The following is a 27804-nucleotide window of genomic DNA, read 5'->3' on the forward strand; positions in this document are numbered from 1 at the left end:
GTCTCCCACCTGCCTCATTTGCTCTACTGTCAGTGCAGCACCAGAGAGAAACCAGGCACCCAAGTCTTCCTGCTCACCTGTCAGGCAGGCCAAGAATCTATGCAGATGAGAAGCAAAATGATTTCGAATACTCTCAGGCCAGGTTGTGTTTGTAAAGATCTGAGGTGCAAAGACACCACTGAGCAGCCGAAGCAGGGCCGGGATGTAGGAACCACGCATGGTCCCAAACTGCACGGTTGCCTCAAAGTTCTCCGTGGTGATGGGAACTGGTGCGCAGCGAATGAAGTAGACAATCTGGTTCTGGGGCTGCATGAAAAGACAGGGGACCAGAGATCAGTCTCCAGACCCAGCACAATACCCAGCAGAATCTGAGGCACCTGTCAGGAAAGAACTCTGGCTGAGTTCTTTGCCACATTCCTTTGGGGTATCCTGATCCTTCACCAAACATGTCGCAAGGTGCCTCCTATTTCTTTCAGGGACATAATAACGGAGTCTGTACCCAAAACTGTGGGAAGGAAGTGCAGAGAGTAGGCCTTGCAGGTAGGGACTGTGTACTCTGTCCAACTTGGCTCCAGAACCAACACAGTTGACTAGAACATATTAGATGCTCAATAAATGCTGGACAGATGGATGGAAGGAAAAGGATAGAATGGAGGAAGCCTTTGAGCTATAGGATAAGTGGGGAGGAGAAAGAATGGAAGTAAGAGGCAACTGTCCAGGGTCTCCTGTTTCAGTTGTGTACGCCTGGTCCCCAAATTTTCATGTACCCTTCAATTCTGTTCATGGTGAGTTTGTGTGGCTGTTGTTGTTTACATCCAGAAATGTATGACCCTCATGTAGCTACGGCTTTCAAATTTCAAGTTTCTGACTTCTACATACTGAGAAAAGCCGTTCGTCCCTAAGACCAGATCCACCTTTCATGCGTGCATGCTTTTGTACCCACTCTTTCTTTATAATTTATGTAATTTCAAAAACTGAAAATAAAGCACAAAGAGGAGATTAATAATCATCCATCTTCCCACTACCCAGAATTGAATTTTGGCATTTCGAGTGTATTTTTTTAAAGCTTCACACTATTATTTTCGTTAAAATGATATACATATGTAATACCATATGATTTTACTCATGTGTGGTATTTAAGAAATAAAACAAACGAGCAAAGGGAAAAAAGAGAGAGAGAGAGATAAACCAAGAAACAGACTCTTGGGGCACCTGGCTGGCTCAGTCAGAAGAGTGGATGACAATTGGTCTCAGGGGCATGAGTGCAAGCCCCATGTTGGGTGTAAAGATTACGTATAAAAATGAAATTTTTAGGGGCGCCTGGGTGGCTCAGTCAGTTAAGAATCTGCCTTCAGCTCGGGTCGTGATCCCGGGGTCCCAGGATTGAGGCCCCCACATCAGACTCCCTGCTCAATGAGGAGCCTGCTTCCCCCTCTCCCTCTACCTACCACTTCCCCTCATGCTCTCTCTCACTCTGTCAAATTAAATAAAATCTTTAAAAAATGAAATAAAGGGGAAGAATTAATCAAATGAAGCCTCATCATTTAAAAAATAACATACATAGGTTATAAATAACTGAAGCAATACAGAGGAGTACAGAGATAAAAACTAAACTGTCATCTAAAACTCCACCAGACAGACATTAATGCTGTTAACACTACAGAAAACATTATTCCAGACATCTTTCTATAGATCGACATGTACAGAACAAATCGATTAGAAGTTATTTCAAAGTAGGATCATACTATTTTTGATTAAAAGTATTAGATTTAATTTCACTTGGATTTCATAGAATAAAAGGACTCTGGTGTGAATAAGATACAGGCACCCCTGAGCTTCAATAAATATTTCTTCACCTGCGAGAGAGATTTCTTTCTGAAAGACCCCTTTCTAAAGTTATATGAGATTATTAAAAATACTGAGTTTCAGGGGCACCTGAGTGGCTCAGTCTTTTAGCATTCAACCCTTGGTTTCAGCTCAGGTCATGACCTCAGGGTCATGAGATCGAGCCCTGTGTTGAGCTGTATCCTCAGCCACAAATCTGCTTCTCTCCCTCTGCTCCCCACCCCAAACTCTCACTTTCTTAATTAATTAAATGTTTTTTAAAATATTGAGGCTCATTTTCCACTACCTTCCAATGTTAAGTCCTAGTGACTCACTGCTTTGAGAAATAAGAACACTAGCACCTCATACCCTCCCTCTTGCTCAGCACTGCTCAGTGTTCATTATACTGTTACGTTTACACTGTCCAGGCTGGTAGCATTTGCATTTCACAGCATAACCATAACACCAGTGGTTATTTAGTATTAGTTTTTATTTAAATGAATTGAATGTTCGTAGAAGCTCTGTTCCTGAGTTGTTTACTTGGTTCACTTTTTTCTTTTTTTAAGTGATTTTATTTTTAAGTGATCTCTCCACCCAATGTGGGACTCGAGCTCACAACTCCGAGATGAAGAGTCAAGTGCTCCATCCACTAAGCCAGCCAAGCACCCCTGCCTGTTTGGTTCATTTCTAATGGAATAGATATTCCACGGGTGATATTATTTTTGTTTTATAGAGTAGGGTTCTTTCAAGATTGAAAATGACTGCTCATTAGTGGCCTTTGTATTTGACTATCTCGGCTGGGAATAAAATGCTTGGGGCACACGGTCCTCCTGGAGAACTCTGTGAAAGTATTCTTCTGGGTGATTGGAGAAGTCTGCCACCAGCTAATGTCTCCTCCTGCTAGACAATTTGCTTTTTTGACTAGAGCACTAAGTAATTATTTCCCAAATTTTTATTTTGAAAGCAATTTCAATTCCTAGAAAAACTGCAAGAAAAGTGTAAGTGAACAACACACTTGAGTCACTAATCTTGAGTCACTAATTGTTGACATTTTGCCCTATTTGTGCTCAAGTTCACTCTCTTACTCTCTCTCCCACTCCTGGCTGAGCCATTAGAGAGTGAGCAGTAGACACCATGTGATATTGCACCCTTAAATACTTCAGCATATAGCTCCGAAAAATGAGGATATCCTCCAACATACCCAATCCTGTAAATGCCACACTCAGAAAATTGAATTTCATACAATACACAATACATATTCAGCTTTCCCCAATGGTCCAAATAACATCATTTACAGCTGTTGTTCGCCACCCAGGATCCAGTCTGGGATCACACATAGTCATGTCTCCTCAGTCCCCTTGAATCCTGTATAGTCCCTGAGTCTTTGTCTTTCTTCCATGGCACTGATCTAACAGTCCAGGCCAATCGTTTTCCAAAATGTCCCTTAATTTGGATTAATCTGATTGTTTCCTCATCATTAGATTCAAGTTGAATATTCTTGGCAGGAAAGCTGCATAAGCGATGCTCCTAAAAAATTAATTTCTTTGGAGTTTACAGCATACCTAAGATGTGTCTTGGCATTAAACATGGTGTAACAGAATTTTTGGGAGAAAGTACGTACATTCTTTCAATTTCCAGATTCAGTTTTTTCTGTAGGTCAGGGAAATGCTTTGTATTTTATCTTTACATTTACACTATTTCATTAGTCGGTGCTCTATATTAGATCGCCTTGTCTTATTAACTTTTCTCTAATTATGTTGTCATTGGCTTTCTCTCCCTCGTGCACTGTAATTATCTCAAGCTTCTCTTCTGTGGCAATTCAGATTTGCAGTGATAGCTAGTCAGTTCCTTGCCACTTCTAACCTACGAGTTTTATAGTATGCTGCTTTATTTCCTAAAATCTGCTATCTCCCTTTCATCTCTCTCTCTCTCTCATGTTGCATTATTTTGTCTCTCTGCATTTTAAAAATTGAATTCATGCTCCTACTAAGTTGTACTAGGACATGATGCTGTTGTGAGGAGTTTCTTTCTGTTCCACATTTTGCCGCTTGATGTAAGATGCTTGCAGTTACCATGCAATTTCTTTCCTCATGCTTGAGCAGCTCAGGGAATTCATCCTTTCTGCTCTAACACCCTGTGGGTGACTTCTTGACGTCCCGCTATGAGAGCCCAGTTTCTTCTCCACCACCTCCCCACCAAAGTGAAAGGGAAATAATTGGGTATTTTATGTTCTATTCACTTTTCTCTAACCTAAGAGAATTGCGTGAGGGGATGGGTAGGTGGTGAAGACTAATTTCAAGCAGTGTAAGATACCTGGGCTCTTTCTCCTTTTTCAGATTTTTGTTACATGTCCAGCTAAGGTTCCCAACTTTCTGAGCATCCACCATTCCTGTGGGGAGGATGGTTTTCTTAACTCGGGGCATAGACCTTTCATTGGTCATCCACTCTTAAAGTTGATTAGATTATGCTCTTTTCCTTCTTTACACTTGGGTGATTTTTTTTCTTCTTCCAGTTTTACTTTTTTGACCATTTTATCAACAGTAGTAATTTTTTTTTAATTTTTTTTTATTTATTTATGATAGGCACACAGTGAGAGAGAGAGGCAGAGACACAGGCAGAGGGAGAAGCAGGCTCCATGCACCGAGAGCCCGACGTGGGATTCGATCCCGGGTCTCCAGGATCGCGTCCTGGGCCAAAGGCAGGCGCTAAACCGCTGCGCCACCCAGGGATCCCCAACAGTAGTAATTTTTTAAGGAAGTTTCAATTGGCCATCTTAACCCAAAAGTATACAACTAAGTCCCTGATCTTATTTAGAGTATATTTCAGCATATCAAATACATTTTCTTCAGCTTCGTTAAGGCATAATTGACAAATACAGATTGTATATATTTAAGGTGTACAACTTGATGTTTTGGTATCACAATAAAACTAATTAATATATCCAGCATTTCATGAGGTACCTTTTTTGTGTATGTATGTACAGTGAGAACACTTAAGATCTACCCTCTTAAAAAAAAAAGATCTATCCTCATAGCAAATGTCATGTACACCACATAGTAATACTGTAAAATAGATACAGTAGATACATGCTGTATAAGAGATCTCTAGAACCATTGTCTTGAATAAATGAAACTTGGTACCCTCCCTCGCCCAGTTTTATTGAGCTATAATTGACCTGTAACACTGTGTTAATTTGTGTGTACAACATGATTTATGTATTTATTGCAAAGTGATTGCCACAATAAGTGTAGTTAATATGCATCACCTCACACAGTTACAATTTTTTTCTGTCTCATCAGTGAGAACTTTTTTAACCTTAGCAACTTTCAAATACACAAGGCAATATTAACTAGTCACCATTTGTACATTATACCTCCAGAACTTATTTATGTCAAGACTGAAGTTTGTACCTTTTGCCAACCTTCACTCATTTTCCCTACCTCACTCTAGCAACCCCCAATCTGTTGTCTACTTCTATGAGTTAGCATGGGGTTTTTTTTCCCCCTAGATTCCACATATAAGTGAGATCATACAGTATTTGTCGTTGTTTGACTTATTTCACCTAGTATAATGCCCTCAGGGTCCACCCAAGTTGTTGCAAATGGCAGGACTCTTCTTTCTCATTGCTGAATAATATTCCACTGTGTGTATATAGAATTTTATCCATTCATCCACAGATGGACACTTAGGCTGTGCCCATACCTTGGCTATTGTAAGTAATGCTGCAATGAACATGGAGTATGGATAGATTTTTGAGACAGTGATTCCAGTTCCTTTGGACATATACCCAGAAGCGGACTGCTGGATCATATGATAGTTCTATTTTTAATTTTTTGAGGAACATCCGTATCGTTTTCCAGAGTGGTGGCCCCAACTTAAATTCCCACCACAGCACATGAGTGTTCCCTTTTCACATCTTCACCAACATTTGTGATCTTGTCTTTTTGATGATAGCCATTGTCAAACAGGTGTGAGATGGTATCTCACAGTGATTTTGATTTGTATTTCCCTGATTAGCAATAGGGACAACTTTTTGAAATACCCGTTGGCCGTTTGTATGTCTTCTTTGGAAAAATGTCTCTTCAATACCTCTGATCAATTTTTGATCAGACTGTTGTGTTTTTTTGTTTTTTGTTTTTTTGCTATTGAGTTGTTTGAGTTCTTTATATATTTTGGATATTATATACTTTGGGTATTAACCTCTTATCAGATATATGATTTGTACATATTTTCTCCCATTCCTGAGATTGCCTTTCCATTTTGTTGATGGAAGAAACTTTGCTGTGCAGCTTTTTGATCTGATGTATTTCACTTGCTTAGCTTTGGTTGGTTGCCTTCGCTTTTGGTGTCAGAAACTTTGTGCCCTCTAACATCTCCCTGTTCTCCCCTCCCCCCAGCTAAATATATTTTTTAAAGTTTTTATTTATTTATTCATGAGAGACAGAGAGAGAGAGAGAGAGAGAGACAGGCAGAGGGAGAAGCAGACTCCATGACTCCATGCAGGGAGCCCGACACGGGACTTAATCCCAGGTCTCCAGGATCAGGCCCCGGGCTGAAGGCGGCACTAATCCACTGAGCCACCCGGGCTGCCCTAAATAGATTTTCAATGGAAAATTTTGTTTTCTGGGATCCCTGGGTGGCACAGCGGTTTGGCGCCTGCCTTTGGCCCAGGGCGCGATCCTCGAGACCCGGGATCAAATCCCACATCGGGCTCCCGGTGCATGGAGCCTGCTTCTCCCTCTGCCTATGTCTCTGCCTCTCTCTCTCTCTCTGTATGACTATCATAAGTAAATAAAATTAAAAAAAAAAGAAAATTTTGTTTTCCCTACTTCCCAATTCTATTCACTGAATAATCCATTCTTCCCTACAAATTTTAAATGCAATTTTTATAGAAAATGCTTACATATACGTTTCTGTATTTTGTATCTTTAATGTTGTGTATGTGATGCGTATTCCTGGCCCAGTACAAGTCTGTTTTATTTTTTAAAATTTATTTTTAAAGTAGGCTACATGCCCAACACAGGCCTTGAACTGATGACCTGAGATGGAGAGACGGGCACCCCAACTCTGTTTTAATCTCTATGGTTTAATATGAGATGTTCATATTTATAGCTCTCCTCCAGTACTTTCATCTTCATCATGTTCTTTGTGATTTTCATGCATTTTTCTGGATATATCTTAAAATCTTTACACAAGGGATCTAGGGACTGTGGTACTTTGATTGGAGTTGCGTTAAAATGGTGCACTTGTTTAGATGAAATGGTCTTTATAATTAAGATTCCCACCTATAAACAGGATATGGCTCACTGTGTAGTCAGATCTTCTGACATGGCCCACAGCACAGTCATTTTCTTTCATAGAAATCCTACACATTTTTGCAAATTTTTGTTCCTTTTATGAATGAGATCTTTTTTTTTTTTTCTTCCATGAGGTCTTATAGCTGACTACTGCTCATGTGCAGGAAAAAGCTACAGTCTGTTTTTGCTTTTGTTTAATCTGGAACATTTCACAAATTGTGTCACTGCACAGGGCCATGCTCATGTTATCATTTCAATTTTTGTATGTGCACTGCCAATAAAAGCAAAGCAAAAGCCTTTCTCTTTTCCAACATTTTATTTTAAAAATTTCAAATATGTAGAAAAGTTACAAGGATTTTACAATAATGGTCTGTACACGCCCCGCCCAGATGCTACTCTATACCCGTCTTTTAACTGTCTCCCTACCCGTGGTTTACTCTTCACTGATGTATCTTCCACATTGCTGAAATAGTTATCTACCTACCCATGAAGGCCTTCACTAGTTCCCTCTGGAACAGAAGCCAAATTGTATAAGCATAACACACAAGGCCCTCCACAAGCTGAGCCCTGCCTACCTTTCCACTATCACTTCCCAAAGCTCTTCTCCACACATAGAGTGTTCTTAACTGGAACAGCTCTTACCCAGACTCAGTGAAATCCTATTTACCTTTCATCTCCACCTGAAATATCACCTGCATCGCCAAGCCTTGCCAGCCCTCTACTGGCTCTATTAGTTGTCCCTCTGCCCATGGCATCATAATATTTGTAAATTTTCTGCATATGCCTGTCTTCCCCACTAGACCATGAAATCACCAAAAGCAACACCCCACCGCATTCCTCTCTGTATTCCACCGCCAAGCAGGGTTCCTGACACAGCATGAGGCTCAACAGACCTTGGGTCTAGCAGATAAGACTCAAAGACACTGAGATACACAGAACTCTTGGCTCCCCGGCAAGAGCACCTTGGAGTCTGGACAGCAGAGTACCCACCTGTACTGGCATACTCAGTTCTAGCTTCAGCCCTGCATAGGGGTCGATGAAGATGGTGAGGACGAGCTCTGAAGGGTCCCGGGCAAAGTGTTCCAGAACGGCATCATGCTCTGCTGTCCATACGGCATCCACTAGACCTGTCAGCACGGCTCGGGACAGGAAAAGGGGCTTCTACAGAAGGAGAGCAGAGAGCCAAAGCAGGTATGGCTATTAGGATGAGGCCTTTCTCCTGAGTACACTTGAAGACAAGGAGGATGAGAAGCCACACGGATCCAGAATGGTGAAGACAAGGCTGAGGATGAACTGAATGATAGGTTTCAAGCTTCTGAAGAAACAAGACAATAAGATTCCCTTGCTTCTACAAGTAAAACTAGAATAGATCACTGGATGAAACGTGCAAGACATTATCTTCTCAAGATCTCTCCTTTATGCCTATGGTTGTAAAAATGCATCGTCAAGCAATCCTCAACCTCGAAGTCAAACTAAATCAAGAGAACCCATAGGATATTAGCCTGAAGCAAGCAACCAGGAGCAAAGATGGCAAGCCAGAGAAAAAAGGATAAGGCTGCAGCCTCCTGGGACACAGAAGTAATAGGAGATATCCAGTAAAAGCTGATTAGGAGGTAAAAAAGAAAAAAAAAAGTAAAAGCCAGAAAAGAAGAAGGGAGGGGAAAAGACAAAACTGAGAAACACCAAAGAATATATAACTTAGATGAAAAATACACTGTAACTGGTGATCAGAAAAAATATCATCTGTAGAACTCCACTAAATAATTCAGGAAACTTAGGGCATCTAGCTAGCTCAGTCAGAGGAGTGTGTGACTCTTGATCTCAGGGTAGTGAGTTCAAGCCCCACGATAGGTCTGTACAGATTACTAGAGAAAATAAAAAAGCTCTGGGGCACCTGGGTAGCTCAGGGGTTGAGCCTCTGCCTTCGGCTCAAGGCATGATCCCGGGGTACTGGCATTGAGTCCCACATCGGGCTCTCCACAGGGAGCCTCTTTCTCCCTCTGCCTATGTCTCTGCCTCTGTGTGTGTGTGTGTCTCATGAATAAATAAATCAAATCTTAAAAATAAATAAAGTTAAAATTAAAAAGCTGTAAATATTTAAGGAAACTAGAAGACATGAAGATGAACACAGAGAGCCACCCTGTCCTTCTCCCTGTTCTCCTGCAGGATGAGAAGTCTCTTTCACTTATAGTTTCCAAGCCGAGAAAGCCAGGTGCTCTAAAATTTCCCCTATATAAAGACGTAGATGAGCCTATGAGGAAAACATAGCAACCCCAGGAAATGCATGAAAAAAAGGACAGGAGTGGACATGTCACATCATAGAATATGAAAAGTGAAAATATGAAGAAATGTTCAATTTCACTTGAAATCAAGGAAATACAAATTAAAATAGCCAAGCTATAGTGTGTATTACTATGCTGCTGACACCTAGGCCTGGAAAGCGCTTGTTGCCAGGGTGTGGCCACAATGTGCAATTCGTTTGATAAAGAGTCGGGTGTCACAAACTAAGCTTGTCCCAGTTTGACTCAAGGTGGGGAGACAAGGAAGGCAAAGTTAAGAGACCTGCCCCTCGCTTAAAGCCCTCTTCTCCTGGGGGCAGAGGCTGGGGGGACAACTGTGCCAGTGGACCGGATTGGCAGTAAGCAGGCTCCCAGCAAAGAGGAGAAGGAAGCAAGTGACAGACCGAAGACAATCCCTCGTGCACCATCTTACAACTAACCCTCTGATGCCCTGGTTGTGGGGGAAGAATGTTGGTATGGGGGGGGAAAACCCTAACTTACCACATCCACCTCCGGCTCCTGTAATTCCTCCTTCTCTACTATGGTTTCCTTCAAAGTTGGTTCTGGGGAGAATAAACATTCCAAAGTGAAGGCGTCCCTTTGAAACTTAAACAGAGTCACAGTACAACCCAGGGTGTCTCCCCAAGAGAAGGGGAGGCAGGTACTCAGACACTCAAGCACACGCGTTCACAGCAGCCAAAAAGTGAAAATAACTCAAGTAACTCAAACAACAAATGACGGGATGAACAAATACCAGTGGAACATTATTCAGCCACAGAAAGGAACAGAGTAGCCACAATGCTACACCATGGATGAGCCTTGAAAACACGACACTGGGGCGCCTGGGGGGCTCAGCTGGTGAAGCGTCTGCCTTCAGCTCAGGGCATGATCTCGGGGTCCAGGGATCGAGCCTCGAGGTGGACTCCCTGCTCAGTGGAGAACCTGCTTCTCCCTCTCCCTCTGCAGCTCCCCTGCTTATGCACAAGCTCTAGTTCTAATAAATAAATTTAAAAATTTTTTTAAATAAAATAAAATAAAAAAAAGTAAAAAAAATAAAAATTTTAAAGTTTTTTTTTCAAATTACAAATATAGAATTACAAACCTGTTCTTCTTTTCTGAATGGGAACTGAGAAACGTTTAAGGAAGCACAGGTTGTTAATACAGACCTTGACAGGGTGTCTGCCCTTTTAACCCACCTTTACTAAGAAACATTTCAGGGATCCCTGGGTGGCGCAGCGGTTTGGCGCCTGCCTTTGGCTCAGGGCCTGATCCTGGAGACCCGGGATAGAATCCCATATCGGGTTCCCAGTGCATGGAGCCTGCTTCTCCCTCTGCCTATGTCTCTGCCTCTCTCTCTGACTATCATAAATAAATAAATTTAAAAAAAAATTTAAAAAGAAACATTTCAGGCTCTCCTTAGACCAGCATCTGCTCTAACAAACCACCACAAACTGGGTGGCTTATAAACACCAGTAACTTATTTCTCCCATTTCTGGAAGCTGGAAGTCCTACCTGGGGATGCTGGCCTGGTCACTGAGAGCCGCCTTCTGGGTCACAAACTCCTCATGGTGTCCTCACGTGGAAGAACTGGGCAAGGGATCTCTCTGGACCCACTTTCATGAGGCACTTATCCCATCCTCATGACTTAAGCACCTCTCAAAGCACCCCCCCCCACCCATTGGGCACTAGGATTTATTTCAATGTATGAATTTGGGGGGGAGGGAAACACACAAACACCCAGACCATAACAGGCCCCTCCATCTCCAACGGGACAGGCTGCAATGCCTCCCCAACTCCAAAGCTCACAGGGATTACTGTGTTTCGGGGCTGCTTTGGAGGCCCCGGACCCCTCTGAACCTCTGCTGGGGTTACTCGTCTCCACACCAAAGGATAAAAAGGCTTAGAGCTAAGGGACTCCTGGAGTCTTTGTATTTGCTGGTCAATGCTCTCATTTAAAATCTCCCTCCCTCCCCACACTTGAGGACCCTCCCAGCTGAGCCTCACTGCCTCTCCTGCTCCCTCCCTCTACTCCAGGAAGCCAACCTCTAGGAGCTGGTCTCATTTTCTTTTTTTTTTTTTTAAGATTTTATTTGTTTATTTATTTATTTATCCACGAGAGATACACACACACAGAGAGAGGCAGAGACCCAGGCAGAGGGAGAAGCAGGCTCCATGCAGGGAGCCTAACATGGGACTCGATCCCAGGTCTCCAGGATCACACCTTGGGCTGAAGGCAGCGCTAAACCGCTGAGCCACCCAGGCTGCCCTGGTCTCATTTTCGATGCTTGCTTCCGAGAGAACTCAAGAGAAAATCTGGGTCCTAGGTACCTAGGTACCCTGCATGCCCTGGACCCTTCTTCCCCACCCATGTCTAATCTCCACTGTTAATATGAAAAGGGGACTCCATTTTCTCTCCATCTTGACAGGCTGCCAGCTGTGTAAAGAAGCCCCATGGAAAAGAGGAGGGCTATACTTAGTTCAGAGTCATAGCTCCACTGGCCAGGGCTCGAAGGGGGACAGCCCCGTGACAGCCGCAGGGACCAGAACCCTTCAGAACCCTGCTGACCCACAGGGAAGGAGGCCCTCAGATCAAAGCCATGAGAGGCAGCCTCTTTAAACTCTTTTCTCCCTCCATGCAGACATCAGGCTGCTTTTCTTGTGGCCCTGAACCTGAACCACCACCCCCCCCCCCCAGTCTACCGAGGCCCTGCCAAAATAGAGGCAGAGCTACAAGAGCTTTAAACAGATGGGAGAAACGATCAGTCAGGCTTAGGACTCAAAGGGTGGCAAAGCAAGCTGGGTCGCCATGGTGATGGGCTTAATGGGAGAAAAACATTATTTGTTTTGCCACCCAGGGTGAAAACAGGAAAAACGGAGAGATCAAACCCTCTTCAGCGTGTCAGGAGCAAGGAGGAACACTCCAAGCTAGGAGGAAGGGGCTGAGAGAAAGCACTGGCTAGTGAGGTGAGCTCTTGGTACGTGGCAGGGGCAGGGGGAAAGAGTAAGAAAGAACAGGTCTAAGGCCGGCGAGGAGCAAAACACAGAAAAAGGACCCCAGCAACAGGCCTGAGATGCCACTGAGGCCCTGGCTTCTTACCCAGAAGCAACAGCCCTCGGACCCTCTCTAAACACAAAGGTTCTGCCTCCATGCTCCTCCCCAGCAGGTACCCACCGAGCTCCTCCTTGAGGGGCTCAGGCTCCACCTCAGGCTCCCAGGAAGGCAGCGTGGTCTCTGCAGCCTGTGAGGCCAGAGCAGCCTGGGCAGCTCTCTTGCGGGCCCCTCCACGGCTGCCACTGCCCCAGGCACTCACTTTCTGCTTCTTCTCAGCTTTGCTGGACATGGTGTGGGCAGAACCTGCAGACACGTGGGCAGTTGAGGGGCGCACCCACAACCAGATCCACCCTCACCCGGCCCCCCACCCAATACACTCAGTTCCTTGTGAATTCACAAACTGACTGAGACACCCCTCCCCCCAAGATCATTGTCTCATCTGGGGATACCCACACTCTGCTCCATGAGCCACAGAGGGTCTTGCAGACCTCACTCCTTCCCCTGGGGCAACCTGCTTTCTTCAGGGCATTGGGTCAAAAAACAAAGTCTGTCCCTCCAAGGCTTTAGGAATGAATGGAAGTGGAAGAGATGGTAGCCTGACAGACACCCCACTAAGGAGGGTTGAGGAGCCCCTGTCTCTGCCCAGAAGTGTGAGATCGGAAGATCATGAGGCATGCATAAATAAATAAATAAATAAATAAATAAATAAATGTACCAAGCTGAGGTGTGGTTGCACACGTCCTCAACCACCTTACCCCATGAGGGCCACAGGTGTGCGTGAGAGAAGGCCCAGGGGAGGTAAGACTGTCCCCAGCCTCCTCACCCTTTGTCCTTCTGTCCAGTCAATGAAGCACACCCAGATGATCTTCCTCGGTGGCTCCTGTCTTCCCAACTTACTAACCTCTCTTGCAGGGGGGAGGCATGATGAAACTCTCCTCCTACCCACACTAAAATGTGCAACCTCCCTAAGCAAAGAAAAACCCTATTTGTGACATGTCTCATTAGCTTTTCACGGCTGTGGGTGGGTAGGAACCTCCCTCTGTGTGTACTGGAAAGGTCCCTTAGCCTAGTTGATTGACTATGCTAACTCATCACGGAGACCAAGGTCAGCTGACTCCTGGTGCCCTGAGAACAGACTGGAAGAAGAAAGGAGAAAAAAGGTGGAATTTCCAACTGTGTCTGGGGGAGAAGGCACTGGGGAAGGAGGAAGGCTCCGCAAAGTAGGCGCCCGGAGGCAGGAGCATCTCTGGCAGGCTCTCAGAATCCCAGGAGAGGGGGGCAAGGTGTGAGCGGCTGGGCATCCCTCCTTGATCCAGCTCCAGCTCGGCAGCCACCTGTGGCTTTCCTCCCTCGTCCCCACAAGCCGCCCCAGGCATCGATCACAGGTTGTGAGCTTCCAACGTGAAGGATGTGTACTTTGCTCCAAGGAAACCAGTTCTAGGAGGCTGGCGCATCGATAAAACCAACTGTGGCAGCGCCGCGGGTCTCCAGAGAAGCGTCAGGCTGTGCCTCTTGCGGCCCTCGGAGCGTTCGCGGGCCAGGCCTGGAGCACTCGCCCCCCCAGGTCCACCACGGACCTGTCATCCACACCCAACCCTGACAGGCCCAGGGGACCGGCCCTGTCCTGCAGCGGCCTCCCGGGCGGCAGACTTGCCTACAACGGTCACAACGGCCCCCACCCCCGCCACGCCTCGACCCCGACCGCCCCTTCTCCTCCCCTCCAAGTGCCCCTCAGCGCCCTCTGCCCCCCCGCCGCCCTCTATCCCTCCACCACCACCACGGCCCCTTCCCACGTCTCCCTTTGTCCTCCCTGCCCCTGACACACACCTCACGACGCCGACCTCGTCCTCCCTAGGCCTGTGGGCCGGCCACTCCAGCTGCGAAGTGGCCCCGCGAGCCCCGCTCCCGCCCGCGCCGGCCACGCGTCGCCAAGGCAACCCGGCGCGGGGAGGGGCGAGCGGCGGGGGAGCGAGCCCGCGAGTCCGGCCCCCACGGCGCAGGCGCAGGCGCAGGGCAGCCCCAGCTCCGCCGCCGGGGTGCCCGACTCGGCCCGCCCGCGCCCCATTGGGCCAGTGGCCACAGGGCCGGCGAGTGGGGGGCCGGCCTCCGAGTCCCGCTGGCCGGGGCGGGGCGGGGCGGGGGCGGCGTGTGGCCCGAGGACGGGCAGGACCGGCCGGGGCCCAGACTTCTAGCTGCCCTCCCTCGGGTCACCGGGAGGGCCGGCCAGCCCCGCGCGCCCGACCCCGCGCCCGCGTCTGCGGGCCCGCTCCCCGCGCGTCCTGCAGGTGGCGCCCGGCGTCCCGCCTGCGGGGCCGGTCTGCGCCCTGGAAGGCGCTCCAGGATTTCGAGGCAGCCGCGGCCGCAGCTGGGTCCGGGGGAAAAAGCGGGGCTGGAGCACCCCTGCCCTGCCGCCCGTTCCCTCGTCTGCGCCCGGACCGGGGTCTCGGAGCACCGGGCTGCGCGGGGCGGGGGAGGCCAGGGAAGAACGGAACTGGAATTTAGGGGAACCTGGGGATCGGCTCTGGGAAGCGTCGCCCGTTTTGGGGGGAACGGGAGGCGGGGACTCCCTGGGGAAGGTGACCGGGCCGGGGAGGGGCTCGGTTCTCCGTGAGAACAAAGGCTGGGTCCTGGGCGAGCGAGGGGGGCGGCGGGGAGGGGGGCAGACCTCAGCGGGGGCTAGGGGGCGCTGCAGGCCGGGAGCCGCAGAGGGGGCGCCCGCGGCCCCGGGCTCTACCTGAGGCGGGAGGAGCTGAAGGGAAGAAGCGGGTCCGGGGGATGGGCAGGCACCCTCCCTGCTTCCATCAATAGTGCCTAATTAAGACAAAGCCCTCAGCGAGCCCACTGATTACATTTCCACGAGGAGCTAAATGGATGACATTTTCTTTGCTGGATCAGGAGGGGGAGAAGCTGGCACCTCCGTTCCCCCTCTTTCTGCATGGTGTTCACACCTGACGGGTCTCTGATGCCAACCTGGCACAAGGCTAGGCTGTCTCAGGTGCTCCTAAAGGGCCCTGGGAGTCATCCACACCCAACACTAACCTCACCATTCCACCTGTCCTGATTTTCAGAACTGACACCCCCTGCCCTTGGGACCTCTCCCCACCCACACCCACACTCCATTATCCTTAAGGGAGGCGCCTGGGCTCTGATTTGCAGTCCCCTGCCCAGACCAACGTCTTAGTGCCAACGTCCTAGTGCCGAAGACCACGATTGAAGTTGCCAGGGGTCTTTTGAAGTTGCCACACCCCAAACCAGCTGCACAGCAAGGCAAGGAGGGCTAAGTGATTCATCCTCTAACCAAACAGGCGGTGGGTGGCAGAGAGGTGACATGATTGGTCTGATCCCCCCAGGGAAAGGTCCCCAAAGGAGTGAAGATTTGTGGGGAGGTATGCGGGGGGCTTCCACCGCAGGGCTCATTGGCTCTCTCAGGAGAGGAAGGTGGTGTGGACCCCATTTCTGACCATCCCCCTACCCTTGGCTGTGCTTGGAGATCCCAGCCCCCTACATTATGCTAAATAGGTAATCAAACATCTTGCTTTGCTAATTACTGCTCAATCCGATTAAACACTGCTGAATCTCATCAACAGAGGTGGAGGTAGGGGGAAGGGGTGAAGGGAAAGTGATGGGGGGGGTCCTGTCCCCAGGGGCTCCAGGGGACGGCCGAGCAACAGCCAGGACACCAAGGCACAAAACTTTCCAAAGGAAAGGGACAGAAGAGTTGTACCTGGGTGCAGGACCCTTACCCTTCCTGCACCCCCAGCCTCAGAACCTTCCCTCCTCCCAGACCTTCATTACCCTCAGAACCCAGGCATCTGGCCATTCCCACAGCTCCCCGTGCACACCCCTGTCCCGGATTTAATAAGTTCTCTTCTCTCACTGTCAATATTTGATGTCTCAGAGCCATCTCCACGGAGAGAGGGGGACTCTTTCCTTGCTTCCCCCCTACCTTGGCCGTCTGTCTTTTGCCCACCCCAGTCTCTGGGAGCCCAACCTTCTCTAACTAGCTGACTTAATGAAATGATATTAAAGTCTTAAGCAACTCCCAAAGAATGGTTGTTATGGTGAAGGGAGTGGGCAGGACGCCTGGGTCCCTGAGGGGAGCAGGGGCCGAGGAGAGGGAAGAGTGAGCCAGAGGCTCCCCAGTGGGGAGCAGCAGCAGATTTGGGGTGAGCTGGCGGCTGGACCTCTGGATCTTGGCGGGAAGCAGGGAATGAGGGCTGGGGGCCCGGAGAAGGTGGGAAGAGAAGACATTCGGGGAGTGGGGTCTTAGCCTGTTGTCCAGAGTATCCGTCAGGGATGGAGAGGCCAACGAGGGAGGGTGGGGGGGACAGGGCCTCAGTGCCAGCAACCTCCTACTGACTGTGCCCTGGGCTGTCCCGTGAGAAACAGAGGAGAATCTCCTTCAGCTCTGACTCATCCTTCTTCCCCCCTCTTCCCCTAGCAGACCCCCACAGGTGATTTGTAGCTGATGCCCTCACAATGCTTGGGGCCAGGAGAGAGTCGGTCTATGACACGAAGAGCCAAGAGCTTCCAGGAGAGAAGAAAATGAACAGAGGCCAAGAGATGGGAAGCCAAGGACCCCACACACACAACTCCCCCCACCCATCCCCATCTCACTCCCCTGGGGACCCTGGCCCAGCCCCAGTCCCCTTGGGGTGGTGGGAATCCAAGGACATTTGGCTGGGGCTGATTGATGAGGGAGGAGGCAGCCACGGGCACTGGGGCTGCTGTTTGCTGAGCACACAGATTCCTCCCCATTCACCAGCTGCCGCCCCCAGAGGCTGCTCAGTCTCACCGCCACCACCAGCAGCACCAGCCATGGAGCTGGAGGGAGCTGGTGCCTGAGTTTCCGAGGGCACTGGGAGAAGAGGAAGAACCAGAACCCCAAATGCTTCAATGCCCTGTGGAAAGCAGGGGTCCCTGGGACCTGGTCCCCATGAGACCTGCCTTCAGGACTCTGCCTTCCCTGCTCCCTCCCAGACGTCTCCCGTCTCCGGTGTCCACTCCTTTCCCAGCTGTCCCCAGTGCTCTGAGTCTATCCCAGCCAGCCCCCTGCCTCCAGACTGCCCTGCGGCATTTCTCCTGGCCTGCCTACAGATCTTGAGACTCACCCTACTGTCAGGGGGTGCCCTGTGTTCGCGATTCCCCAAAAAGCCACTTAGGAAGCCCCATTTTTCGTTCTAAGAGGAATTCCACGTACCATGTCGACCATTCCCCATCAGAAATTCCCACTGCAGCTCTACACTCCTTTCCTTAAAAGCCCTCAACGTAACCTCGCTACACACACACACACACACACACACACACACACACACCTCAACCTCATTTATATCCTGCAAAGTGTGAGTCTCTGCAGTTCACGCCCCAGGAGAGCCTCTGCTGTGGGGGCAGCTTTAGCACCTGTGATCCCCCGTTCCCCTGGTTTCTTTACTTCCTCTTTGCCTGCCCACTCTAGACACTGTACCATAGCCCCCACAAAAACCTCAAAGCCTCGTCCTTGCCCTCCCAGGGCTTAAAACGTAGTTGAGGAAAACATAACTCACGCACAACACACAAAGCAAAGAAAAGCAAGACCAAGTTAGACCAAGTTCTTCATTGTAGGCTCTGGACCTTAAGAGACTTGCTTCCCTCCAGACCGAGGCTGAGGCAGAATGGGGCACATCTGGGGCGCATCTGGGGCTTCCACAAGGTTGTGAGATTCTTCTCGCTCTTCCCAAACACACCCAGAGGTCACCTCCCTGCTTTGCACTTGCTGTTCCCTCTGCCAGGGCATGCCCTTCCCACAGTGCAGGCCTTTCTCTGCATCACTCAGGGTCTGACCCAAATGAGCTCCTTGTCTGAAGAATCTCCCTCTTACTCTCCACTCTCTTCGTCCCATTACTCTGTTTGGTGTCTATCACTTGTCCTTGCCTGAAACTTTTTTGGCTTGTCCCCCACCAACACATGGACTTCATGCCAACCAGGGATGTGGCTGCATTTACTCTATATTACCAGGAGCCCGACAAGGTACCTGCTACAAAGTAGACAACTTAATAGAATGTTGAGCAAATATATATGTGAACTCCCTCCAAAAAAAAGAATGTCATCCCACCCGTGTGCGTTGTGTTGTCGTTGCTCCCCAGGGAACGTGTTGGCGTATTTGTACCCAGAAGGAGCATGGGGTGGCATATGTTGTTCTGTGTGGAGGTCACCAGTGCCTTCACAGAGCTTGAGAGCGACACAAGCTACCACACATGGCGGGGGGGGGGGGGGGGGGGGGGGGGGGCAAGCTGCAAGGCTTATGTTGTCAGTGTGCCTGTTTTGTGGGGGGAGCCCAGAGACGCCGGGGGGGCTCCGAGGGAGTGTGTCGTGGGGTGCTCTGCAGACTACACTGCTCCTCCCCCCAGCTGTGCATCTGTCCCCAGGTGTCTTCCTGTCTCTCAGCGTGTTATGATGTCTTGGCTGCTTTGGCGAGCTGTTTGTCACCGAGACTATTTATCCCACTTCTCTTCCCTCTTGTCTCTCCACCTGTGCTTCTAGATGTATTTAGGGGGGCCATTCTCCCTGGGCTCCCTGGCCCCCTCACCACACACAGCCCTGCCTCAGTCTTGAACCCCTCCCTTTCTCACTGGGCCCTGTTGCTGGGCTCTGGGTTGCCATAGTGACGGTTGCCAAGTCCCTGAGGCTGATAGCCAGCGATGGGGCTGTCGGCTCCATCCACGCGGGAGGCTGAGGGGGGCTTCCCATTGTGTGGAGAAGGGGATGTTGCCATGACAACCAACCCCCACTAAGGGGCAGGGACCAGCCCTCCCACCCCCCTCAAGCCTCCGCACCTCTGGCTGCTCCGGGGCGGGCTCAGGAGGACAGGAGTAAATTCCAGACAGCCCAGCACCTGGCCTCAGTTTCCAGCTCCCCTCCTAGAGCGCCTGTACCTCCCAGGGGGCCCGGCGGGGGGGGGGGGGCGTCTTGCTGGGACAGGGGGAGGAGGAGGGGTCCCATTGGACAGAGTGGGGCAGGAGGACCCCTTGACCCCCAGGCAGATGGGAGACAGCGGGAGGGGAACCTAAAGTCAGGGGAGGGGCAGGCAGGGCAGAGGTTGTGACCCCTGCCGACTGGCTAGGGCGATGCTCCTGAGGGCTGCTTTTGTGGCTGGAGAATGGGGCTGAGTCTAGGTGGCTGGGCACCCAGGATTTTTAGGGAAGAGCCTGGGTTATGGGCACACAGGGAGGCATGGGGCAGGCAGCGTGGCAGCCAGGTCCCCGAGTCTTCTGGAGAGTTCCACCACTTCTCCCCACACTGGTCCCCAACAGCAAAACTCCCCAAGTCAGGGGTGCCTTGGGCAGGGGCAGCAGGGAGTAGACTTGAACCCATTCTATGCTTTGGTGCTATGCTTTGGTGAACCCTGGTGCTTTGGTTTAGCAACAGACACATGTGAACATATATTAACCAATGTCCCCACTGAGTGCATTGGCAACTCCTGCTCCTGGCCAGGTTCCCCCCTCCATCCCCGGGAAGCAGCTGCCTTCCTCAGCCTTCCCACCCAGCCCATGTATCCCCAGGTGCTTGCCCACCTCACCCCTCCAACCTAGCGGGCTCCCTACACTTCCCCTTGGCCCCATGTGATCCAACTCTCAGCTTGAAAGCCAGTCTACCCATGTGTCCTCTGTCCCAACTCATGCCCCGTCAGTCTACCCATCTGTCCTCTGTCCCAGCTCATACCCACCCAGTCATTCTCCAGCCTTCTTATCAACTTTTGAAGTCTTTTATTCTTTTTTTTTTTTTTTTTGGTTTTTGTTGTTCAAATTTCCCTTTTACAGTAAAACTACTGAGGTGACGGCCATCCCCCGCCACCTCCCCCATGGCAATATCAACTTCCTGTCCTCTGGAAGGAGTGATTAGCAAAATCAGGAAGGAGCTGGGAGCTACAGTACCAGAGAGATGATTTGACCTCTGGTGGACAAAGTAACCATCTTGGCTGGTGATTGAGGTGGCCGACTTGGTGCCCAAGGGCAGCTCTGATCTAATGGAACAGAGCTAGGAGGAAAAAGAAGGCAACACCCGATTTGTGCACTACAGGGCAGGTAGAGGTATAAGCTGGTCACCATGGAAACGGTGGCGGTTGCTAAGTACCACCGGCAGCTAGACCAGTCAGTAGGCCACCATTTTGGTCACTAAGAAGGGAGCTGTGTTGAGTTTGAAGGGACAAGGAAGTGGACGATGTGATGGACAAGACAGCCCTCTGGGTTACTGGGGACAACATGTGGGTTCTCGATAGTCCTGTTGATTGACAAAGGTTATACTGGGGTAGGGAGAGGGAAGAAGAAGGGGACAAACTAGGCCTGCCACAGCTATGGCAGTCACCCTAGCTGTCCTAAAAGCAGCAGAGGGAATGGGGAAGGGAGATCCCGGGAAGTGCCACTGAAGACTAGGAAAATCCTCCTCAGTCCACCCTGTCTTCTTACAGCCAGTAAGTTCCAGCTTCCTCCTGCAACAGGAAGTCCTTCCTGTCCCCCCCGCCCCAACTTCTCCACGGAGTAAGAACCAGCCACCAGAGCACCCTCTCCCTTCCCAACCCCGCCCCCCAGACTAAGCCACTTCAATTTCCAGCCAGACCACTTCCTCTTTCAGAAGCGCTACTTCCTGTCCTGGATGAAGGCACTTCCAGTGCCCGCTGCACTGCTTCCGCCACTTGCCAGGCCACTTCTGTCCAGGCCCGGTCACTTCTTGTCTGGAGCCAGTCACTTCCTGTCCCAAGTGGCCCATTCAGTGTCAGACCAAAATCTGCGCACTGTGTGTCCCGACTAGTTCATATCTTGCTGCTGGCCACTGACAAAACAGGACACCTCTTCTCCTGGCAGCTGTCATGACCCAACCACCCCAGAGGGCTGGAGTAGGTAGAGGCCTGGGGCAGGGCCGAGAAGAAGGCCCCGCCGCCCATGCCCGGAGCTGGGGTGCAGCACCAGAGCCAGAGCCTTCCCCACGAGGCCCGCATTTTTGGCAGACTGAGGGGAGCAGTTGGTAAGAGAGGTCAGAAGAGGGAGCTGAGGGGAGAATGCTTGCACCTCCCCCCAACCCATCCAGGGAGATGGGAGAGGCCTAGGGAGAGGCCTAGGATAAGAAGCCAGAGGGTAAGAGGAGCCGGTAAGAGGAGCCTCGGGAGGGGACTGCTAGGGAAGAGGAACAGACCTAGAGACAGGAGAGGGAGAGAGAGACAGAGAGAGAATAAGAGAGAGAAGAGAAAAAGAAGAGAAAAACAGTGAGAGGCAGAAAGGAAGAGATGCCAACCAAAAGACAGACAGTCCCCGCCCCTAGATCTGGGTGTGTGAGGGGCACACGGGGACCAGGGATGGGGAGGGATGGGGGGGGTACGCTGGGTCAGAGCAGGAGGCTGAGTCTCTGCGGGGGCACAAGGGGGAGGGGCCAACCAAGGGCGGGAGTCTCAAGGAATCCTACAAGTGAGGAAGGGAATGACAGCAGCAGGAACACAGGAGCTGATGGGGCAGAGGGGCCGAGGGGATGCTAGAGGTGTCCCTCCAACCGTGACTCACACTGGAGGAGCACCCCCGAGAAGGGCTGGATTCAGGAGAGCCAGGTGGGAGAGCCCTCATACCTTGTAGTAGATGTTGGGAGGGCTCTGGGGGGGCCCATCCTGCACGATGTACACAGGATGCCCATAGTCACCGCTCACCTTCTCATAGTGGGGGCAGAAGGGGGGGTCTGCAGCCCCACCGCCCCGCAGAGCTATCCCTAGCTCCCCAGGCTCAGCCTCCCGAGGCCCCATGCCACTTCCACTGCCCAGGCCCAGAGACCCTCCCCTCCCGAAGGAGCCAGGACCAGGGTGGCGACTCTCCGAAGGCTTGGCCCGCCGTCTCCGCCAACACATGGCACCCCCAGCCCCTGCCACGCCCAGCAAGAGCAGCGCCAGCCCCCCCGCTGCCCCGGCCACCGCGGGCATGCTGGGAGGGGGCAGGGGGCCTTCAGCACCCCGGGAGGTTGCATTGCTGGTGGGGTCACCTGGCAGGGAAGGGGTGGAGGAGGAAAGAGGGGAGGGGCTGAAGGAGCCACCGGGACAAGCAAACACCCAGCCTTGGGGGGTCCCCATGGGCTTCCCCAGCAGTGCCCAAGCCCTCCCGGGCACCCCACCTCCCCTTCCCCTCCAATCCCACTCAGAATCCAGGTGTGTCCAGCCCTTCAGCTGGGTGCCGAGTAGTCTTCCCCACTCCTCTGACAGTACTGATTGAAGCACTGACTGGGCTAATTAGTTCTAATTGAGTCTTTTCCTCATTTGGCTTCCACTCCCCTCCCACCCTCCCATCCTCACTTCTCTTTCCTGTATCGACCCCCCACCCCTCACCCCACAAAACTGAAGGCGGAGGGAGAGGGCGAAGGCAGGGCAGCTGGGGTCTGAGAGCAGAGGAGGTGTGGGGGGATGCGAGGAAGGCAGGAGGCTGGACCCCTGGCTCCTACCTGGCATGTTGTCCTTCCCAGGCTCCAGGCCGTGGGCCGCCCCCCCGTCTCTCTCCATGGGCATTTCAGACACAGGCTTCCTGGGGGCCGCCCCTCCCCGGGGACCTGGAGATGGTGAAGACCCAAGACAGAGGGGCTGAAGACAGCAGCCCCCTGAGCATGCCCGTGCAGCTCCAACCCCAGAACCCCCACTCACTTTGTCCCACTCGGAGAAGCACCTTCATGCCTCTGGTGAGGCACACGCCTCCCTGCAAGCTCTCCAGGCCTTCCCGAGTCCCATCCGACGTGGCTGAGGGAGGAGAGCCAGAGGGAGAACCTGGCAGCCCAGAGCCCAGCCCCTGTTCCATTCCGACCCCGTCCCCAGCCCTGCTGCCACCCAGGGGGAGGGTATCATGGCTCTCTCTCTCTCTCTCTTCTCTCTCTCTCTCTCTCTAGGCCCCTCTGCCCTCAATCTTGGGAGCACCTCCCCAGGGGCCCTGCCCTCTGCCCAGCAATACCAATTATGTAGTAATCGTGGTGCGAGCGGAACTCATGGCCCCAGAGGTTAGGGCTATACTCCTGGAACTTGATGGTGAAGCGCAAATCCAGATCTGGCCGGTCACAAGTGAGAAGCAGGTTTGGGGCAGGGGGTGCCTCACAGCGCCGGCCCTGGGCCCCCCCTACCAGGTACAGCTTGTAGAACTCATAATTAGGAGAGGAGTGGGGGCCAGGAGGCCGGGCTCGGGGGCAGAGCAAGTCTAGCCGGTCCCCGATCTGAGGGTAGAGCACATAGCCACCCTCCGCCTGGAACCTGTCAAGAGGAGGGCAAGGTGGACAAGGAGAGTTGTCAGAGGTCTGGCCCCCAGACCTTGGTCTCCCTCACCCCACATCCCTGCAGGATAGCCTTCGTCAGAGGGCAAAGTCTTGTTCTGACAGGGCAGGCACTAAGGACTCAGAAGGAGCAGGAAGCCAGGCTCAGAGGTCTCCAGCCCCAAATGTACTCTCCAGCCCGCCCTCACCACATGCACACTGCCATTTCTCGCTCCATCACTAGCCCTGTTGCCATGGCAACAGGATGCCAGTTACCAAGGAGCTGGCCTCTCTGGAACCACACAGCCCACCCATCCCAGGTGATTTCACTATACCACAGCAGTCAACCATGGGGGCAGAGCCTCCCCTCCCCCAGGCCACCATTGAATTTGAGGGGTTTCAGGGCAAAGGAGAGGTGAGGAGCAGGGCAGGGGGCCAGTGTGGAGGGGAATCCAGACCAGTGTCCCAAGTTAGCCAGGCAATGTGACAGGAGTTAAACGCCTGGTCAGGCAGTGGCCCTCCATGAGGCTAATGGGGAGCAGGGTCTGGGGGCCAGCTGCCCCAGACAACTCCCTGTTGCTCAGCAGCCCTCCTGCCCTGGGGCTCAAGACTTCCCAGGAAAAGTGCCCTATTGCTCCAGAACTGAAGGAGCTGACTCTCTTAACCACAGCCTCTGCAAGCCCACACCTCCCTCTGCCCAGGTAGCCACCAGCCTGGTGCAGCCACTACTTACTTGCCCATGACAGCAGCCCCTCCCTGTGCATCGACGGGGACAGGGACTGCTACTCAGTATCTTTCCAGACTCCCAAATGACCCATTTCCCCCCCACCTCCCAGAGAGCCCCAGAACACCCTATGTCCCTTTTCTCAACCCTATAAGAATAAACCTAACTTAGATCCTCCTGGTTCCCCCTGACACTCAAACTGTAGCTGGGAGCTGGTGTAGGAGACTGAGAAAAGACATTTGAGATTATACCCAGAGACGTAGCAGAGAGGCAGGGAGGCTGGGACATCAAGAGAAGACAAACAATGATCCTAGTTCTCCTTTAATGAGCATATAATACCTTCAAACACTTCACCTCTCTAATCCTCATAAAAGGTGTGAGGATTGAGGATACAGACTTAGAAAAGTTAAGTGGCTGCCCAAGGCCATGCAGCTGAAAGCAGCAGAGCCAGAGCTCGGACCAAGATCCAGGCTGTAGTGGGCTCCAAAGCCCACCCCCTTCCGGCGGCCTCACACAGCCTCCCCAGGGAAGGGGGGAAGTTTGCAAACCATAGAACTCTTTTGCTAACGCAAAGCGGGCTCTGCATGGAGGCCAGGGACCTAGATGACCTCCCAAGGGTTCTGTCCTACCCCGTGTGACTTGAAGTTTCGTGTGACCCCTGGCCTTTTTTTTCAGAGCAAAGCAAGCATGCTGGGGAACAGAGGGTCTGATGGAAGAGTTTGCAGCAAAGATGGGGGAGGGAGGCACAGGAGTCCGGGGGACTCTAGATGCAAGAGAGAAAGAAGGGGTTCCAGGTTTCTTCCAGAAAAACGAAAAAGAAAAAGAAAAAGAAGAAGAAAAAGAAAAAGAAAAAAAGTCTCCAAGCCAGGAAGGCAGGTACATCTTCTAGTTGGGAGCTCCATCTGCCAAGGGCTCACTGACCCTCTGGCTGTGGGCAAGAGTTAGGGGGCAGACGCTGAGGAGAGAGTCCAGAAGCCCTGCCTGAGCTGCGGGGGGGGGGGGGCGCCCGGAGCCCCCTTTCCGCCCCTAATCTCTGCCGCCAGGTCCCTTCTGGGAAGGGAGGCACCCTGCCTGCCCTTTCCCTCTGCGCTCAGCGGCACCCACTCAGCGGCTCTCCTGAGAGCTGACATTAACCAGGCTCCCTTCAAGCCCAGCCCCCGACAGGACACAAGTCCCTCAGCAACCCAAAAAACCGCTCCACTACCCTCCCGGCGACGACCCCTGAACTTTCCGCTCCTCGCCCCTGTGGGGTCCTTCCAACTCCCGACACATGGTTGTCGCCACCCACAGCCAGCTCTGTCTGTGACCCAGGAGTCTGGCTCCCAAGATCACCTCTGTCTTGTTACCATCAGCTCGTTTCGCAGCTCCGGCACCCTCCCTCCCTCTGGCCTCCTCCGGGCTCCGAGAGCCAGCCCCCCTCCCCAAATCCCCGCAGCGCCCCTGCTCCCCGCCCGAGGGGTGTGGGGTCGCCCCAACCCGGGGCCGCTCACCTCTTATTTGCCGAATTCCAGTAGACAGGCTCCAGGCTGAGCCCAGACACCAGCCCCAGGGCGCCGAGCAGCAGTAGGGCCCCGACTCGCACGCCCCCCGGCTCAGAACGCAGGGCCCCCATGACCCCGCCGAGGCCTGGGGGGGCGGGGCACCAACTCCCCCAAAGTCGCTCGCCCCCTGCGGTGGCTGCCGCGGCGGCCCCGGCGACACGGCCGCGACCACCCCGGCGGCGGCGGCCCCCCGCTCCCACACGGACCCGCTTCCTGCTCTGCCCGCGCCCCCGCCGCGGAGCGCTCAGCCCGCGAGAGCCCTTCCTGGGACCGCCTGCGGGCGCCCGACGCCCCCGGCCCGCGCTCCGGCTCCCCGGGATCGCAGGGCCGGCCTAAGTGGGGGACTGGGGCGGCCGGGGGCCGGGCGGGGGCGGCATGGGGCGCCGGCCGACGGAGCGAGGGAGGGGCGCGAGCCGGAGCCCCAGCCTCGCCGGGATTGAGGGCAGCGGGCTCGGGGAGGAAACCAGTGCCGAGCCCGGGCGGGGGGAGTTAAAGGAGTGGCGGGGAGGGGGAGAGGATGGCGGAGGGAAAAGCCGGAGCTGGAGCCGGCGTCGGAGCGGGCGGCGGAGCCCGCAGCCCACGCCCCCCGCACCTCCCTCACCTCGCGCACCTCCCGCGCGCCCTGCCGCCGCCCCTTCCCCGCGCCGCGCCCCCCCCGACCCAGCGCCCCTTTGTCCCGGCTACCCCCGCCCTACCCCGCCCCCGCGCCACCTCCCCGCTGCTGCTGCTGCCGCCGCCGCCGCGTATACCCTCCGGCCCGCGGACCGCCAGGGCAGCTGGAACCTTCCGCGCCCAGATCCGGAAAGGCGCTCGCCCTCGCCGCCCCAGGAGCCCAGCCCCTCCGGCTCCTGCAGCCTCCGCCCCCCTCCGGCCCCCCCACCCCAGCCCCGAACGCCGCCGCAGCTCCCGGCAGGTCTGGAGAGAATAGTGATAACCTTGAAGGCTCCGCACTTTACAAAGTGGGCTGAGTTGGTCGTCACGACTACCTGTGTGCAGTGGGAGGGGCAGAGCTTTGGGGTCCCCACGGTAGGGACGCAAGCTCTGAGGCACGGGGTGGGGCGCGGGGGGCCGATACCCGCCCAAGGTCACGCGGGCGAGCCCCGAACCCCAACCCGGGGCGCCGGCCTCCTCCTGTCCCGCTACCTGGGACCGGTGAGAGGCAAGAGTTCGGGGCGTGAACTGGGGCCCAGGCTGTCAGGCGGCGGGGAGAGCCGGCCTGGAGAGGAAAGGGAGTACCTACGGCCCCAAACCCACAGCAGCCGGAAGGGCTGTTTCCAATTATCCTGGGGGAAGGGAGGAGGATTTGCCTCTTCGGGTGTAACCCTCCTTTCTTTCGGCACCTCTGGGCAGAGGTGACATTCCTCCCCGCCTCGCGGGCCTCCCGTCCCTGCCCCCTGACGGGGAGGTCCCGCGTCTAGGCCCCTGCCCACGGTCCCTTCTGAGCCCCCTTCTCAGTCTGGCAAGGCTGGGGGGTGGGGAGCAGCCACTGCTGGAAATAACACAGTCGCCCCCCACCCCCAAAGCAAGTACATAAATGGAGAAACAAGACCAGTGACAGCTGCCCAGGGAGACACTCCCGCCCTGGTCCTGCATCTAGCGGGAACACAGAAGGTGACGTCTGTGGCTTCTCGGCACCTTTACTCTCTCATGTGTCCTTGACTCTAGTGACTCAGTCGCCTGCATCCTGGGGGAGTCCAGGGGAGGAGAGGCGGGTGCTCCCGCTCCCCTTCCCCCAGAGCTGAGTAATGGTCCCTCTGCTGCCGGGTGATGGTAAATAGTGTGGAGCGCGAGTGAGAGGGTGTCTTGTCTGTCACCGTCTGCACGGTCTCACGCAGTCACACCCGACAGTCTG

At 53.0% G+C, this 27804-nt stretch overlaps 2 protein-coding genes across 2 annotated transcripts in view; both read right to left on the bottom strand.

Moving 5' to 3' along the window:
* DNAH2 (dynein axonemal heavy chain 2) overlaps positions 1–14310 on the bottom strand; it is an 87347-nt gene extending 73037 nt beyond the window's left edge. The window contains exons 1-5 of the mRNA XM_055305618.1: positions 14280–14310; positions 12573–12755; positions 9902–9963; positions 8112–8282; positions 78–306 (exon numbers count right to left, since the gene is read on the bottom strand). Of these exons, the coding sequence (XP_055161593.1) occupies positions 78–306; positions 8112–8282; positions 9902–9963; positions 12573–12741 (631 nt within the window). The 5' untranslated portion in view covers positions 12742–12755; positions 14280–14310. The remainder of the gene's footprint in view (positions 1–77; positions 307–8111; positions 8283–9901; positions 9964–12572; positions 12756–14279) is intronic.
* Positions 14311–20773: 6463 nt separating this feature from the next.
* Positions 20774–26478, bottom strand: EFNB3 (ephrin B3). The gene is made up of 5 exons (XM_055305533.1): positions 25902–26478; positions 23396–23688; positions 23095–23187; positions 22899–23003; positions 20774–22445 (listed from the first exon to the last, which is right to left on the bottom strand). The coding sequence occupies exons 1-5, from the start codon at positions 26021–26023 to the stop codon at positions 22036–22038; spliced, it is 1023 nt and encodes a 340-aa protein (XP_055161508.1). The 5' UTR covers positions 26024–26478; the 3' UTR covers positions 20774–22035.
* Positions 26479–27804: the final 1326 nt, after the last annotated feature.

This window comes from Nyctereutes procyonoides, unplaced genomic scaffold (assembly GCF_905146905.1).
Source record: "Nyctereutes procyonoides isolate TBG_1078 unplaced genomic scaffold, NYPRO_anot_genome, whole genome shotgun sequence".
NCBI classification, from domain to species: Eukaryota; Metazoa; Chordata; class Mammalia; order Carnivora; family Canidae; genus Nyctereutes; species Nyctereutes procyonoides.